A 17,790-nucleotide genomic window follows, 5' to 3' on the forward strand; every position below is an offset into this window, starting at 1 on the left:
AAGAATTTTGCGTCGTTCGCTACATTGTTTCACTGCGGAGCATATTTATGTTGCACCATTCTTCTATCCGATTGGCTGAATAAGGACAACAGAGCATTCGGTTAGGATATACCCGTGGATCCAATTGGATATCCTTGTTAACGTTCTCTTTTTTTCTCTGGGATTGTGGAAAACGATTGGATGGAAAAGGGAACTATGCTCGAAGAATGTTTGGGATACGTTTGGGTTGTAGGAAGTGCCCTTTTATGGCATGCAGAACATTTTACAGATCATCGCACATCAACTTCCGGTTGGGTGTGTGCAGACGCTTAGTCTAGGAAGTAAATTGGAAATATCTCTCCTTTTAACACAAGAATTGTTCACGGAATTAATACCAATCGAAAGGTAACCATTTCCATCGTTTCCGAAATACAATGGACGGTTTTCTAACGTATTTTACTTACGATAGCCTATTCCATATTATCTGCAGTCAATCTAACTTTCTTGGCCATGTTCATAGAAAGTAGGATATCTTGCTCATTCAAGGAAAAAGTAGCAACTCAACTAACTCCTTGACTTTCCCCTGTTTACGTTGTAGAAAATGTCCAAGTCTTTGAAGAAAATCGTAGAGGAGAGTCGGGAGAAGAATATACCCGAGGTCGATATGTGCGACAGGGGTGTATCAAACATGTTGGACATTCCAGGGTTATGTGAGTAGGGGCCTACCGTTGCTGTTTCATGCCAATTCCTTATCTTCTCTATGGAAAACAGTTGAATATGGCTTGCTGATTAGTTGACAAGTAGAATCAGGTGGACTTGTCTGGGGGTACTCGAGGACCGGAGTTGGGAAACGTTTGTCTAGCCCTGAATTCCTATTGGTTGACTCTGGGGATTATACAGTATTAGGCCTATATCAACATAAGGCTGATGATGTAGCATATAAATATGAAGCAAACAGTGCCTTTGTGATCACACTTTTCCATGTTAGTCCATACTAGCTTGTATGCCAAATTGATTTACTGTTGCCAAATGTATTTTTCATAGTAACTGTTATGTTTGGATTTGGTCAAATGAATAATTATTATAAACGGTGTAGCCTTCAAACTGCTGCATGCCTTATGCATCTGTAGGCCAAACAGTATATTTTTATTATAGGATTGGTCAGATAGACTCTTGTTTATTTGAACAGGGAGTTCATTTTCACACATTCGGTCACACTTTACATGACAGTGTCTTTGTTACAGGAATAATAGGCCTGATTAGATACAGTAAGTACAGTTGTAGTAAGTAGGCCTTTTGTAAGTAATTCCTCAGATAATGCTGGTTCATGTATCACGTGTCCTTTGTGTTTTTACTTTGCAGTCACCCTGTCCAACATTACCCAGCTGGTTCTGAGTCACAACAAGCTCACAAGTAAGTTCTGACGGTTTACCTGTTTATTCAGCCGTGAAGCAAGCAGACTTAGACCCCTTCATGTCCCTTCAGTATTCTCCACTTTGACAGACAGATGTCTCAACCAATGTTCCCTCCAATTGTTTGGGGCACTGAGCAAATTTTAGGTCTTGTGAGCGGAAACTTGAACTTTGAGAGAATTTTGTGCAACTTACAGCGCGTTTACAGTGAACACCGAGGCTGTACTCTTAGTTTTAGACAGTAGCCAATAGGCTATTGTGGCTATTTGAGGACAATGTAGGCCAACCAACAAAACCAATTGTGCGAATCCCAGAACATTTTTACGTGGAAATAGCTTTTGATTTCTATGATATAGCCTACAGTAGCCTATATGTGGTGTTCAATGCAGGACTGCATTGCATGATACTTTTTTTTACATTATGAAGAGCTTGACATTAACTAATGATTGTTAACTTGGTCTGTAACACCATGGGCCAATTAGGTGACTGTAAAATGCTTTGTGTTGTATGATGCAAGAAACCACTTTTCAAAGTAAAAGTTATTACTATTACCATACAGAGAATTAGATAATGTAGGCTACCCCTCTGCCTATTTATTTATTTGCATATTCAAGTCTGTCTCAAAATACAACACTGGCCCTTTTAATTAAGACATAAGCTTTTTACCTGACTGGATTTTCAAAGAGTTCTTGAAATGTAGCCTACACATTTTGTGCTCTTGTAGGAAGCAGTGACGTGCGGCTCTGTGCTCTGATCTGAAAAGAGCATTCACTTGTGGGTGATTGAAAGACCTCTCGTGGGCTACACCCTCCAATAGAATCCTTCTCCGTTGCACTCTGGCTCTGCCTACAACAAAATCACACACTCAATCTTGCAAAGTTAGATTTGTTTTGGTTTGTTGCATTGAAAAGCGGCTGATATAATGTTGATTCGATCACAGAAAACAAACGTTCATCTGTATTGTGCAAACTAATGGGGCGAACTCAGTGAAGTTCAGTCTCCTCTTGCGTCTCTGCGCGGCCTGGCATTTATTCTGTTTGCCAGTCCTGGAGGAGGTGCGTGGCTGCGCAGGCGGGCCGCATAGAGGGAACATTGGTCTCAACCCTAGTTTCTGTCCAATTTGGACATACTCTGAGTGTACAAAAAATTAGGAACACCTGCTCTTTCCATGGCATAGACTGACCAGGTGAAATATTTGATCCCTTATTGATGTCACTTCTTAAATCCACCTCAATCACTGTAAATTAAGGGGTGGAGACCGGTTAAAGAAAGATTTTTTAACCTTGAGACAATTGAGACATGGATTGTGTATGTGTGTCATTCAGAGGGTGAATGGGCAGGACAAAAGATTTACATGTCTTTGAACAGGGTATGGTAGTAGGTGCCAGGCGCACCGGTTAGTGTGTCAAGAACTGCAATGCTGCTGGGTTTTTTCCCTCTTAACAGTTTTCTGTGTGTATCAAGAATGGTCCACCACCCAAAGGACATCCATTGACACAACTGTGGGAAGCTTTGGAGTCAACATGGGCCAGCATCCCTGTGGAACACGTTCAGCACCTTGTAGAGTCAATGCCCTGACAAATTGAGGCTGTTCTGAGGGGAAAAGGGAGTGCAACTCAATATTAGAAATTAGTTCCTAATGTTTTGTACACTCAGTATACACATACGTCCAGTGGCCAGTTTATTAGGTACACCACCCAGTTTACAAAAATGGTTTGCTCCTACAGACCGTGAGACACGTGTCCATGGCTTGCTATATAAAGCAGACAGACAGGCATCAAGGCATTCAGTTACTGTTCAATTGAATGTTAGAATGTGGAAATTTAGTTACTTTGAGCATAGTATGTTCGTCAGTGCCAGGTGCGCCGGTTCCAGTATCTCAGAAACGGCCGGCCTCCTGGACTTTTCACGCACGACAGTGTCTTGGGTTTACAGAGAATGGTGCGACAACCAAAAAACATTCAGTCAGCGGCTGTCCTGTGGGCTAAAACAGCTCGTTGATGAGAGGTGGAAGGAGAATGGCAAGAATTGTACCAACTAACAGGCAGACCACAAACAGGCAGATAACGGCACAGTACAACAGTGGTGTGCAGAACGGAATCTCAGAACGCACATCTCGTCAGTCCTTGTCACGGATGGGCTATTGCAGCACACCGGGTTCCACTCCTATCAGCTAAAAACAAGAAGCAGCAGCTCCAGTGGGCACGCGATCACCAACACTGGATAATTGAGGAGTGGAAAAATATTGCCTGGTCCGACGAATCCCGGTTGCGTCATGCTGATGACAGTCAGGATTTGGCGTAAGCAGCATTAGTCCATGGCCCCATCCTGCCTGGTGTCAACGGTACAAGCTGGTGGCGGTGGTGTAATGGTGTGGGGAATGTTTTTCTGGCACACGTTAGGTCCCTTGATTCCAATTGAGCAGCGTTTCCATGCCCTGAAGAATTCGGGCTGTTCTGGAGGCAAAGGGGTTTCGATCTGGTCCTAGATGGGCGTACCTAATAACCTTGCCACAGTGTATATTATTGAAAGAGTTATTTTTACAGAATTACATACATACACAGCTATGAATGGCAACTCAAGGGTGTGAAATTGTGCTTAATACCACTAGAGGGCACACTTGTGCTGTAGTACTTACCTTAAAAGGCTCACTTTCCGAGATGAGCATTGGAGACCAAGGCCTGTAGTCAGCTTGAACAACGAAAATTCCGCTCATTAGTCAGTTCGCTTCTCTGTGTTTTAACTGGGGGTGTTTGACAAAGTATGCATTTACTTGAGGATTTTTATTTAGGATCTCAAAGCCTAGGTTCATGTGTGTTATGAGTAATTTAAGTTGCTAATATGTTTATTACGTTATTATGTTGTTGCATTAATATGACAAAGTCAGGTAACATAGCAACGTAATCACAAAGAGTGAGGCAGAGAATCATGTCTGTCTGTTAACTAGTGTATCATCTGTTCAAGAGTCTGTAGTTAATTTTGGGACAAGCTCACTAGGGATACACTTGAAACAAATGAACAAAAAAAATCGCAAGATCTCTCTTGGCATCCTCAGTCAGGTTGGGCTGATATTGAAACTAATCTAGACACCAGCTCAGAGTTCACATCTAACTACCTGCATCATGTTGGCACATTGTTTATCACATACTGCTGGTATCTTGAGTTTCCTGTTCTGTTCCTCACCCTAATCCCCATTTTAAGATGTCACACATTGAGATTACATCCATTATACATTTCTCTCTCCATGCTATTTATAGCGGAAGATCAGAGACTTGTTTTTGGAATAGCTAATTACCATTATCATCCATGCCCATTTACCTGCAGGTGTTTCAGGTGCGACCATCTGATCCGTCTGTTAGCAATAGTGTTCATAGCTGTATCTATTTAGTTTTTACACAGCAAATCACTGTATTGTGAATATGGAGCTGTGGTTTATGGCTTTACTCTTCGTCTTGCCGTACCTCTACTGGGTTTTGCCCCTCTCTCCCCTCCATGGCTCTGATCTTGTCCTGCCTGCTTTAAAGCGCGCCCAGATATAAAAGATAGCGTGCCGTCTTTTTGAACTTTTCAAGGTAGTCAGATATTACAGTGACATTTGGAAAGTCTTTCATTAGAGAGGAGGAAGAGGAAGGTGACGAGAAGGGTGATCTGGGTGAGCAGGGTGCTTACTTAGCCTATGGGAGGGAGGGAGAGAGAGGGGGAGCGGGAGAAAGAGGGGAAATGAGATGGCTGTTGCTGCTTAGCCAAAGGTTGGGACCGTTTCCCTAACACGTCTCTCCCCTATTACCATCAATCTATCTATCTGATCATTAACAACTCCCGAGTGTCACAGGGTCCCCATGCAGGCTGCACCAACCTGAACCCAGCCTCCTCCTCACACACACACTCAAGGGGCACCCACTTAATACCATACACTTAATATCACACGCACACTCACACTATTCTCTCTCTCGCTTGCTCTCTCTCCCTCTCATTTATCTCCATTGAGACTAGCAATTAAACACAATTAAGCATAAAAGTGTTATTTGTGGTACGAAATCGTATCGTCTTCAGCATGTCTAAGAGTTTAACTTTACTCACATGAATACAGCGCAGGTGTAGTAAATGAATAGTGTGTAAAGAGATTACTGGAGTGTTGTATTGATTGAGGCGTAGGCCTAGATCTGCGTGGCCAGGTCCAGTACTCTGTGACCCTATGTTCACTCTGCATTGATTCAGTGGACATTCACAGATCTATTGAGACTGAGCCTGAATGGAATTGATTTTGTGGTGCGGGGTAAACCACTGGGATAGATGGAGAGAAATGGACTCTAAAAGTCCAGGGATCGGAATCGAGTCACGATTTTTCACAACTCAGGACTCCACTCTAAATCAATCAATGATGATATGGATTCAGACTGGACCGGTTGTGACATAGACTTGGATTCAGACTGGACCAGTTGTGACTTGGTTGACAAAGTCTCTCTCCCTGGTATACTTTTAATTCCACATGCTACTAAGCTTTAGTAAGACTACAGAGATTACACACACACACACAACCACTAGCGCTGGGAATTGCCAGGGACCTAACAATACAATATTGTCACGATACGATAAGTATTGCGACTCATATGATTGTCACAAGTCTATATTTACGGGATTCGATATTGTGATTTGATCTTCCAATCATATTGCTCACTATATGACTGCTGCAAAGAGTGAAGAGAGCATGAGAAAATTAGTTTTGATCGGTCATGGAAATAAGTGCTGAAAACAAACATGTTGGCTCACTATTTAAAAAGAAGATGGAGAACAAGCTATAAGATGAACAATACAGGAGTTTTGGCGCAGGTACAGCCGACTAGTGCTAGCTAACGATACCTAGCAACAACAACAAAAAATCCAAGTATTGATAAAATATCGTCCTAAATAATATTGTGATATGTAACTGTATCCATTTTGTCCCTCATCACTGAAAAGCCCACCCCTCAAAGACTAGCCTTTGTGACATGTTGTCCCTGTGATATGGAAACAGTATGGCAGGGGCACGTTCAGTCACACTGATCTCCCCAGGGACATTCCTGTCAGGTACACTTGTTCTGTTTGTGTACCCCCCCATCCCTTCTTAACCAACGCCTCCATTGATCAGGCCTCTAATCGGATAGAGGCATCATCTCGTTATCTCCCTATCGATCTCTGTCCACCTCTCAAAAATTGACTCGTGGAGAGGAGGAAAGGATGAGGAGCGGGAGGATAAGGGTGAGAGGGGAAAATAGAGGGAGGTGTAGGGAACAAAAGAAATGGCCCCATCATTAAAATGTCAAACCTCTGCCCTGAGTGCCCTGGCCATAGTAGGGGATGAGCCATCAAAGACATACAGGATGATAATTGGCTTGTTAAGACGCTGTACCATCAGCCTGACTATAGTGGTTCTTCAGCTGGTCATAGTTTGACTCCATGGTTGTTTTTAAAGTGATGAAAGAGTATGCAATGTTCAATAACAAGGCTGGGAGGAAGAAATACTGGTGGTCTGTATTTTTATTCCATGTTCTGTCTCTCTCTCTCTCAGCCATTCCTGCCAACGTGGCTGACTTGAAGAACCTGGAGGTTCTCAATGTGTTCAACAACCAGATAGAAGAGCTGCCCACTCAGATCAGCAGCCTGCAGAAGCTCAAACACCTCAACCTTGGGTAGGCCTCCGATTTTTGTATTTTTGTATATTTTTATTTTCTGTCCTGTGTGTGTGTGTGCGACTGTGGCTCTTCAGCTATGCCACTCCTTCATCCTCATTCCAAGCTCACAAAGCCTACGTTGTCAGACAGGTGAGAGAAAGAGGGAAACTGTTAATTTGAACACTTGTTTATTTGCGGGTCTCTCTCTTCCCCTCAGGACATGGCTGTATCTCTGTGCTCAACTGAATTGCTGTTGTCAGGGCAGGGATCCTGTTATTTTCTCATCTCCGTTTGTGACACAAATCACTTCACCCCTGTAATTTACCCTTAACGCTTTACCCATCACTTCACATTCACATAGTGGAATAAACCACTATCAACCAGTATGCACACATTTATTCTAGAACAATTTAGATCACACATCTGGCTAATCAGTGTAAGAATACGAGCGTATGCCATTTCTTCATGTGGTGATCAGTCGATCTATGTAATGCCATATTAAAGACTGGCAGAATTTACCAGCTTGCAATAGGTTTAATTTGATTAGATTGAAGGACTATAGAAGACAGCAAGCTATGTTCCCTACCTATACCAGTCTGCCAAAGACGATGAATCTTAAACCATTTCAGTTCTCAGGTCACATTGTGCACGGCACAAAGCTAAACCCAAGAATGGTGTGCGTGAGGCATGGTGTGTAACTAGCTATTTTCCAAGACAACATCGAGAGGCTCAGAGACGACTTCATATTGTGTGTTTCTGTCCTCTGTGAGCATTTAAAGGAGGAACACAACCTGTTTCCTACTCTCATCCTCTCCTCCAGTGCTCGACATGAACGCTTTTCCTTTTGTCTGGGACAATTACAAAAATGTGTTGGACAAGAAGAATATCGATTTAAGTTGTCAAAATGGACAAGTAAAGACTTTTTTTCACACAAATCACAATATCAAACAATTACTCAGATCAGAGGCCAACATTGGAATAACATTCAAATACATTTTTCATGTACATAAATAAAAAGGCTACAAAGTGTAGGTGATACGCACATTGGCTACAGCCTCATGTCCAAACCGATGCTGTCATGAGGGAGGCGACAGAAAATGTAGCCAAACTTTAATGAGACTTTTAATTATACAGATATCGGCTAAACACCAGTCATGTTTGACAAAATACAATGAAGGATAATTCACATTAACGTCTAAAGACTTGATTCTGTCGACGTACTGGAGGCACCGCTCGTTCAGATGTAATGGTCGAGTGAAGGACAGTGCCTGTTGCGCCCCGCACTTCTCCCACCTTGAACCTGAGCGGAGGCGGTCAGCATTTCAAAACGATTCCACCGTAAACGTAATTGTTTTAAAACCTGCATGTTTTATGTAATTTTACGAAGCATAACTTGTTTCAAAGTAGCCAAATTATGACCATAGAAATGTTGAGGGAATTATTGTTCTGTAGGTTTTCAAATCGACTTTCTTTTATTGTCCAGCAGCCAAAGGCATAGTCCTAGTCACGGCCGTCAGTAATCCGTTATGCTAGTTGATGCATCTTTTACGTTTTCTTCATTTCTAATGGATATTTTCATCTCTGTCACGTGAAACCGCTTGTGCGTGGCTGCGCGTTTGATAAGTGTTTTTTTGCTAATTGCATGTTGGAACGTTCGCAAATAGCCTACAGCCATGTGTGCGTTGTTGAGCTTTATAATATGAAGAAATAAACCTATATCAACATTTTTAAGCTAAACGGTCTGATCTGTTGCATCAGCCTCTTTTTTATGTGCAGTGGTTGCATGAATTTTGGATCTGTCGTTCCAGAACTTTCCAGACACTGTTTTGAACTGTAGACATATACAAAAGTAATTGGAATGTTGAAATATTTTAAAAGCTACCAAGGGTGGCCAACCATCCTTCAGGAGAGCCGTAAAGGGGCTGTGTTGTTTTCAGAGGCTTGAATATGCAAAGATGCCAATAGGCAGTGCAGCCTACATTCCTGTCTGATTCTCTATGGTAAAAAATATGGTAATGCGTTTTATTTTGTGGAGTGGTTCCTTGCATCATACAATGATGTCAGAATAGTGTTACAGACCACTTTTTTTTGTTATTTTGGGACAAGTGACTTGTGCTTTTGGACAGGTAAAAAAAATCTGTCCTACTTGAGTTTTCTCCTTTCTCTTCCTATGTTCTACTCCAGTTCAGTCGCAGCCCAAAGGTGTGGAATTAACAGTTTGCCCGTTACAGTTTTAACCCCAAATACTTTTGTGGGCCAGACATTGGAGGAACCCCCCCTCACCACTGAAAGATGGGGGCTGGCGATAAGGGATTGGTCTCAATGTCACGCGGGATTACCAAAGTTTTTACAATCTCCTCCACCGCTCTGACATTCTGCGTCTCTTATGGATTGGCTGTCAGCTGCACCGTCTCCCAACCATAATCTAGGAAACATAAGCCTCGCAGACGTATTCAGGACCCACTGTCCCTTTCAGCGCGGTGTGTGTACTCTGTACTGTGTGTGTACGATGTGTTTGTGTGTGTGCAGGCGCATTTGTGTGTACCTACCAACCTGATCTCATTTGTCAAAACAATCTCTACCTCCCAACCTGTAATTGCCTTGCAAACATATCCTGGCGTCGCAGAATCAATTTGTTTTTGCTTTTCAAATCCGCCCTGAAAGCAAGGCGCTCCACTGTGTTCCCTGTGTCTTTGAGACGGCCTAGCCTCTTGTGGTGTGTGTGGACATTGATAATGTAATACCTGGAGATGTATAGACTGAGGCTTAAATGGTTGGGCTCAATCAGAACCTGACCTCCGGCTAGACCCAGTGACACCTTGATCCTCTCCTTCTTCCTGAGCTCATTCTATAGAATCCTTAAACAGTTCTGCCACTATCTATAAGAATATGCCTAACACAAGGACTTTATGTGACCTTACATGAGGAATGTGAGATTACACAATACAATTGAAGAATTAGTTATTTCTCCCAATGTGAACGCCAGCTAGTATGAAAAAAGAATGACTCTGCGTTCACTGTACATTGGATTTACTGTAGAAATAGAGTCACAGGCTCAGGAAACCGATGTCTTCACCATTAGACCAAGTGGAAAAGTCCTCTTGTGCTGAGGGTGACACTGATTTTTCTTCAGTTGAGGACTACCTCAGGAAATGCCGTTGTAAAGCTGTGAGTTGGTTTAACTCGTTGTTTTCTAACTGTCATTATGCGTGCAGTATGAACAGGATGAGTGCTCTGCCCCGAGGCTTCGGGTCCCTGCCTGCTCTGGAGGTGCTGGACCTGACCTACAACAACCTGAACGAGAGCTCACTGCCCGGCAATTTCTTCTACCTCAGTGAGTCACTCTCTCTCTCTCACACACACACACACTGCATCGCACGCACACGTGTACTCAAGTGCGACTGAAATATTTCTCCTGTCACCACACGCAGAGCAGACCACCGTTTTTATTACTGACTCAAGCATATCATCATCATGGGCCTCATCTTTCCAATCAACTCCTCCGTTCCGTCCACCACCCTGTTCTGGTAAACTCTCTCTGGTAAAAATTTAAATTAAATAAAAAAACAACTGAAAATGGAATGTCTTCAACCAAGACCTAAAGTGGGAGAGAGAGAGTTAGGAAGGAAGAGGAGAGAGAGAGAGATGGTCTCCCCATCTCTGACTGTTTCTCTCTCTCTGAGGCTGCTGTGCTAGCTCTACTAATGGCCTGTTATTTTAATACTGATGATGACATAATGAAAGCACTATTCACACAGCAATCAGCTCCATTTTAATCTTATACCCCCCTCGCCTCGCACACTACTTCCTCTCCTCCCCACTCCATCTATCAAAGCTGGAGCAGGCTACGATGCCCAGACACACACACACACACACACACACACACACAGTTCGCTACTAATTCCCTGCCCAAATTAAACAGCCACTGATTAATGAATGAGGTGCATATGATTAAAGACAATCAGAGATACAAGAAGGAGGATGTGCACTTTCATTGTTGCTATTAGAAGCCTGTAATGTGGCTATTTTTGGTATTTTACTTTGCTCCAAAGGATCTGCTTCCCTTAGAGTGACATACCAGGAAGTATGCCTGTCTGTCTGGATGTCTCCCCAAATCCCGATGGAAGAATAGTGTCAGTGAATCTGAAGATTACCCTTTTGGTCTAGTCTGTCTCTGTGTGTGGGTGTGTGTCTCTGTGTGTGGGTGTGTGTCTCTGTGTGTGGGTGTGTGTCTCTGTGTGTGGGTGTGTGTCTCTGCGTGTGGGTGTGTGTCTCTGCGTGTGGGTGTGTGTCTCTGCGTGTGGGTGTGTGTCTCTGCGTGTGGGTGTCTCTGTGTGTTTGTGAGAGAGAATGAGAGGCAGTGTGAGCTGCTGTCTTCCAGTGTGTCAGTATGTGTGTTTGTTTATATAGACCCCCCCCCGACTAGACAAGCAGCAGTAAATCTATGTTTGACCCATGTGTGTGTCAGCTGCACAGAGCTTGCAAACGGTTATTAATCAGCCGTGACTGGTCTTATTGATCACGTTTCGGCCTGGTTAGGACTGAAAGTCCAGTGCACACACACACTAACCAACTCCTGTGTAAATTGCAGCTACCCTGCGTGCACTCTATCTCAGTGACAACGACTTTGAGATGCTTCCTCCAGACATCGGCAAGCTGGGCAAGCTGCAGATTGTGAGTCATTTATCTAAATATCTCCCTCTGAAAATCAGTGGTCTCCTTTCTCTCCTTCGTATTGCTTGGTTGGTTCCGTGTATTTTCTGTCACTTAGAACTGCCTTAATACAGGAGTGACGGTTCCCCACAATAAGGACTTCAAATGGAATATGTGTTTCTCCTATTGTGATGTCTCAAGATTTTTTATTCTGATTGTAGGCGGGAAATCATTGTTTAGTATACAGTTGAAGTCGATAGTTAACATACACTTAGGTTGGAGTCATCATAACTCGTTTTTCAACCACTCCACACATTTCTTGTTAACAAACTATAGTTTTGACAAGTCGGTTAGGACATCTACTTTGTGCAGGACACAAGTAATTTTCCCAACAATTATTTACAAACAGATTATTTCACTGATAATTCACTGTATCACAATTCCAGTGGGTCAGAAGTTTACATACACTAAGTTGACTGTGCCTTTTAAACAGCTTGGAAAATTCCAGAAAATTATGCCATGGCTTTAGAAGCTTCTGATAGGCTAATTGACATAATTTGAGTCAATTGGAGGTGTACCTGTGAATGTATTTCAAGGCCTACCTTCAAACTCAGTGCCACATCATGGGAAAATCCGCTCGGCAAGGAAGAAGCCACTGCTCCAAAACCGGCATAAAAAAGCCAGACTACGGTTTGCAATTGCACATGAGGACAAAGATCGTACTTTTTGGTACTGATGGTCTGATGAAACAAAAATAGAACTGTTTGGCCATAATGACCATCGTTATGTTTGGAGGAAAAAGGGGGAGGCTTGCAAGCCGAAGAACACCTTCTCAACCGTGAAGCACGGGGGTGGCAGCATCATGTTGTGGGGGTGCTTTGCTGCAGGAGGGACTGGCGCACTTCACAAAATAGATGGCATGAGGATGGAAAATTGTGGATATATTGAAGCAACATCTCAAGACATCAGTCAGGAAGTTAAAGCTTGCTCGCAAATGGGTCTTCCAAATGGACGATGACCCCAAGCATACTTCCACAGTTGTGCCAAAATGGCTTAAGGACAACAAAGTCAAGGTATTGGAGTGGCCATCACAAAGCCCTGACCTCCATCCTATAGAAAATTTGTGGGCAGAACTGAAAAAGCGTGTGCAAGCAAGGAGGCCTACAAACCTGACTCAGTTACACCAGCTCTGTCAGGAGGAATGGGCCACAATTCACCCAACTTATTGTGGGAAGCTTGTGGAAGGCTACCTGAAACATTTGACCCAAGTTAAACCATTTAAAGGCAATGCTACCAAATACTAATTGAGTGTATGTAAACGTCTGACCCACTGGGAATGTGATGAAAGAAATAAAAGCTGAAATAAATCATTCTCTCTCCTATTTATTCTGACATTTCACATTCTTAAAATAAAGTGGTGATCCTAACTGACCTAAGACAGGCAATATTTACTAGGATTAATGTCAGGAATTGTGAAACTGAGTTTAAATGTATTTGGTAAGGTGTATGTAAACTTCCGACTTCAACTGGATGTGGATGAATGTCTGCTGTGCAAACAGTACACATTTAATGTTTTATATACATTGACCTCCAGAAGACGAGGTCAGTGCAGGTGCATCAAAGCTGGGACCGAGAGACAGAAGCTGTTTTTCAATCTCAAGGCCATCAGACTGTTAAATAGCCATCACTAGCACATTAGAGGCTGCTGCCTATATACATAGACTTGAAATCACTGGCCACTTTAATAAATTGAACACTAGTCACTTTAATAACGTTTACATATCTTGCATTACTCATCTCATATGTATATACTGTATTCTACACTGTTCTACTGTATCTTAGTCCATGCTGCTCTGACATTGCTCATCCATATATTTATATATTCTTAATTCCTTTACTTAGATTTATGTGTACTGGGTATATGTGTAATTTGTTAGATATTACTTGTTAGATATTGCTGCGCTGTCGGAGCTAGGAACATTTCGCAACACCCACAATAACATCTGCTAAGCACGTGCATGTGACCAATAAAATGTGATTTGATTTTATACAGAATGTATAAATCACTATTTTCCCCTCTCTATCCCCCCTCTTACTCCCTTTGTGTTTCTCTCTCGTCCTTCATCTCTCCCTCTGTCTCTCTCATTACCCCCCCTTCTCTCCCCCTATCCTCCTCTCCATAGCTGAGTCTGAGGGATAATGACCTCATCTCTCTGCCTAAAGAGATAGGAGACCTGGCCCAGCTCAAAGAGCTCCACATTCAGGGCAACAGGCTCACTGTGCTGCCCCCTGAACTGGGTAAGACTGACCACACGAACACACTATTGCACACAGACACACACAGTCACTGTATGTGGGCGCAGGTGTAGTTGACTGCTCCTCTGGTTGGCTGGCCTCTCCCAGCATCGCCCCACTGCCCTCACCGTCCCACTGTGTGTGTGCGTGTGCATGTGCATGCCCCAGACTGCATGCTTCACAGATCCACAAACCCATGAACCCCCACAGAGGTCACCAGGGGTCAACACTCTCTCTGACAGCCTGTAGAGTACAATGTGTGGACCCTCGCCACTGGAGGTTCTGCAGCTCAACCCAGCTCAGTTTACAAAACTGAAACACCTTCCAGTACAATACAAAGGAAATATTTTCATCAGTTAGTAAAAACCAAAAAAGGGAATGTCTTCAGCCAAGACCTAAACTCGGAAGAGAGAGAGTTCAGGAGGAAGAGGAGAGGGAGGGAGAGATGGTCTCCTGTTTCTCTCACTCTGTGTGTAGAGCTGATTAGAATCTCCCTGTCACGGCTCCCTAATCCCAGTGTCTCACTGCTCTGGCCTTGTTAGGGCCACAGCACCAGCCAAAAGAGAGGATGGGAGATGGAGGGAAAGAGGGAGGGAAATTATGTAGCGGGAGAGAATGTTAGAGAGATGGAGGGATGGACAGGCGGAGGGAACGACTGAGGGACGGGGTACTCCAGAGATGGAGCAGAGGAAAAGAGGGGGATGAGGGGAGAAAGAGATGAAGAGGGAGTGGCCCCTCTAACAAGGAGCAGCCAAGTGCACAGGGGAAGTGCAAGTTTGGGGATAGAAGATCAGGCATTGTAGCTGTCAAGACCACACTGGAGAGAAGAGGGACTAACACCTACCTCATCCTGTAACCAGGGGAGAGGGATGATGGAGCGGTGGGAAGGAAAAGAGGATAAATAAGGGAGATGAGGTTTCAAATGTATGTAATATAAATCTAAAAAAGTGCATTTCATGCAGATTATTACAGTTTAACCATACTGTAAAACCATCAAATCATTCAGCCTCTGAATTCAACCCTAGTTCGTTTTCACAAAAAATTCCCAGACAAAGCTGAAAGCAAGGAGTTGAGTAAGAAGAGCAGTGAAACTCTAGAGTCTGTACAATTATAGATGAACAGCTGAACAACCCTAACTGACTAGTTAGCATGGGGCTGCTGGTGTTGGCTTGCTCTGACCAGGCGTAACGTTGGGTTGATGTTGGGGGGACCTAGGGGTTTTAGGTTTTAGGTCCAGACAGCTCTCTCGGTGCTGGGCTAATCAGATGTGTGTTAATTGGTCTCTGAGGTGCTACCATCGACCACATTAGCACCGTGACCCGTCGCCCGCGCAACACAATGTTGTCAGAACGTTGTTCACTCTTTCGCCCTTTCTCTCCCTCTTTCCTCACTCCTCTTCTCCCCACACCTTCATCTCTCCACCCGTTGACCTCTTCCCCCTCCCTCCTTTCCTCCCTGACACACTTTTCTATATCACTCTAAATCTCCTAATCTCTCTCTGTTCATCCCCTCTCTCTCTCCCTCCCTCTCTCTCTTCAGGTAACCTGGATCTGACTGGGCCTAAGCAGGTGTTCAAGGCTGAGAATAACCCGTGGGTGACCCCCATTGCAGACCAGTTCCAGCTGGGAGTCTCCCATGTGTTTGAATACGTCCGCTCTGAGACCTACAAGTAGTAAGTATTCTAATCTACAAACACCCCTACACCTATAGCAGTAGTGGACTCACTGACTCCGATCTACTGAGGGAGAGGGCTCTAAGAGGAGAGAATGGGACACGTGTGTGTGTTAAGGACTTTCATGCGTGTGACTGTCTGTGTGTCTCCCTCTCCCGCTGGTCTTGTGGCTGTATCATGGTGTTGTTGGACCCTCGCCCTGCCCTGCTCTCTCCTGGGCCCTCAAACCTTTACTTCTCATTAGGGACAGAGCGAGGGATGCGTGGAACCTCTGTCCTCTCCTTCCCTCTTTTCTCGTTCTGTCTATTGAGCTGCTGGACTGCCACGTCAACGCAATCCTCCAGCCGAGACCCACTCACTCTTATAGACCTGAGGCAGGGCATCCGTTCCTCTACCGCACCTTTCTGTTACGTTGTTCTCCTGCTCAGGGCTCTATGGATTTCCATCCCAATGTCAGGTGTAAAAGGGAGATAAATAAAGAAGTGTATGGTGTCACTTCCTGCATAATGGCGGATGTCTCTAGGCTCCGACCCCGGCCCCAGCTGTCTATGTCCCAGACTCCCTCAGCGCCAGACTCAGACACAAGGATGGAGAGCTGGTGGAGGGAGGTGATACAGACCTGTAAGACTTGGCCATTGGTGGGAACCAATGTTCTCTCTAAGCCACGCATCTCCTCCAGGACTGGCAAACAGAAGAAATGCCAGGCCGCGCAGAGACGCAAGAGGAGACTGAACTTCACTGAGTTCGCCCCATTAGTTTGCACAATACAGATGAACGTTTGTTTTCTGTGATCGAATCAACATTATATCAGCCGCTTTTCAATGCAACAAACCAAAACAATTCTAACTTTGCAAGATTGAGTGTGTGATTTTGTTGTAGGCAGAGCCAGAGTGCAACGGAGAAGGATTCTATTGGCGTGTGTAGCCCACGAGAGGTCTTTCAATCACCCACAAGTGAATCTGCTTTTCAGATCAGTGCCACGAGTGTGCACATTTGTTGATATTCTTTGCTAGTTAGCAAGTTAACCCAGTTATAGATAAGTATAGGGCATCAATAGGGAGTTAGTTTGGTGGGAGTGACCCAGAGACCAGAGCTAACAGCATGAAATAACACAACAACAGCACAGTCCTGTCTGACAAGCCCTGGAGCTGTCAATGTCTGCTTTGAGTTACCTCTACTGTCTGTTCACTGCTGAGCCCATCTTTACTATAAAACCTCGCACACACACACTATCTATTTCTCTCTCTGTGTCTCGCTCTCTCTTGTAGTATGTTTTTCTGTTTAAAAGAGCCAAGACTTTTAAAGATTTCCTGTGTGTGGATGGTAAGGCTAATTTTAGTCCCCTTATAGAGGGCAGTTTTATTTAGGAGTCTTTGTTTCTGGAACAACCGAGTCAGGTCATTCTAGTTAATGTCTGTCTGTCTAGTTGGTTCTATTAACCCAGAATCAGATCAATTACTATGACGGGCTTGAGGCATTCATTTTGTCTGTCTGTGACTGGGGACTGGTATTGTAGTACAGTATCGGCACATTCCAAAGCTATTTATGCAATTAAACATTATCTATGCATTTGAAACCCGTAGTTTTGGTAGCTAACTTCTGGGCTCCCGAGTGGCTCCCGAGTGGCTCCCGAGTGGCTCCCGAGTGGCGCAGCGGTCTAACGCTTCGATCACACCAACAGCGTCATTGGATTTTGGTACACCAGAATTGCATTCATTTCCAATGAAACGCTGCGTTTGCCTTGCAGCATTGCGTTTGCAGAGGCAGCTGCAGTGCGTTCGGTGTGGTGCATACGTTGGGTTTATCGAATGCATGTGTCAAACTGTATGTGTAGACGGCTTGACAGAAATGGCAGCAGAAGGGGAATTATGAACTTTTGTTGCGTACATATTCCGATGATGCTGCGTGCTATTTTGCGCAAGGACTCTGGCGGTGTGTTCGACGCGTAAGGCACTGCATCTCAGTACTAGAGGCGTCACTACGGACCCTGGTTCGGTCCCGGGCTGTATCACAACCGGCCGTGATCGGGAGTCCCATAGGGCGGTGCAAAACTGGGCCAGCGTCGCCCGGGTTAGGGGAGGGTTTGGCCGGGGTAGGCCGTCATTGTAAAATAAGAATTTGTTCTAAA

General features: G+C 44.2%; 1 protein-coding gene across 1 annotated transcript in view; it reads left to right on the top strand.

Annotated features, from left to right (window-relative positions):
- The first annotated feature begins 212 nt into the window (after positions 1-212).
- rsu1 (Ras suppressor protein 1) overlaps positions 213-17,790 on the top strand; it is a 30,441-nt gene continuing 12,863 nt past the window's right edge. Inside the window, exons 1-8 of the mRNA XM_071415072.1 lie at positions 213-384; positions 578-689; positions 1,342-1,392; positions 6,940-7,060; positions 10,258-10,376; positions 11,634-11,716; positions 13,879-13,993; positions 15,530-15,662. Of these exons, the coding sequence (XP_071271173.1) occupies positions 581-689; positions 1,342-1,392; positions 6,940-7,060; positions 10,258-10,376; positions 11,634-11,716; positions 13,879-13,993; positions 15,530-15,662 (731 nt within the window). The 5' untranslated portion in view covers positions 213-384; positions 578-580. The remainder of the gene's footprint in view (positions 385-577; positions 690-1,341; positions 1,393-6,939; positions 7,061-10,257; positions 10,377-11,633; positions 11,717-13,878; positions 13,994-15,529; positions 15,663-17,790) is intronic.

This window comes from Salvelinus alpinus, chromosome 8 (assembly GCF_045679555.1).
Source record: "Salvelinus alpinus chromosome 8, SLU_Salpinus.1, whole genome shotgun sequence".
NCBI lineage: Eukaryota > Metazoa > Chordata > Actinopteri > Salmoniformes > Salmonidae > Salvelinus > Salvelinus alpinus.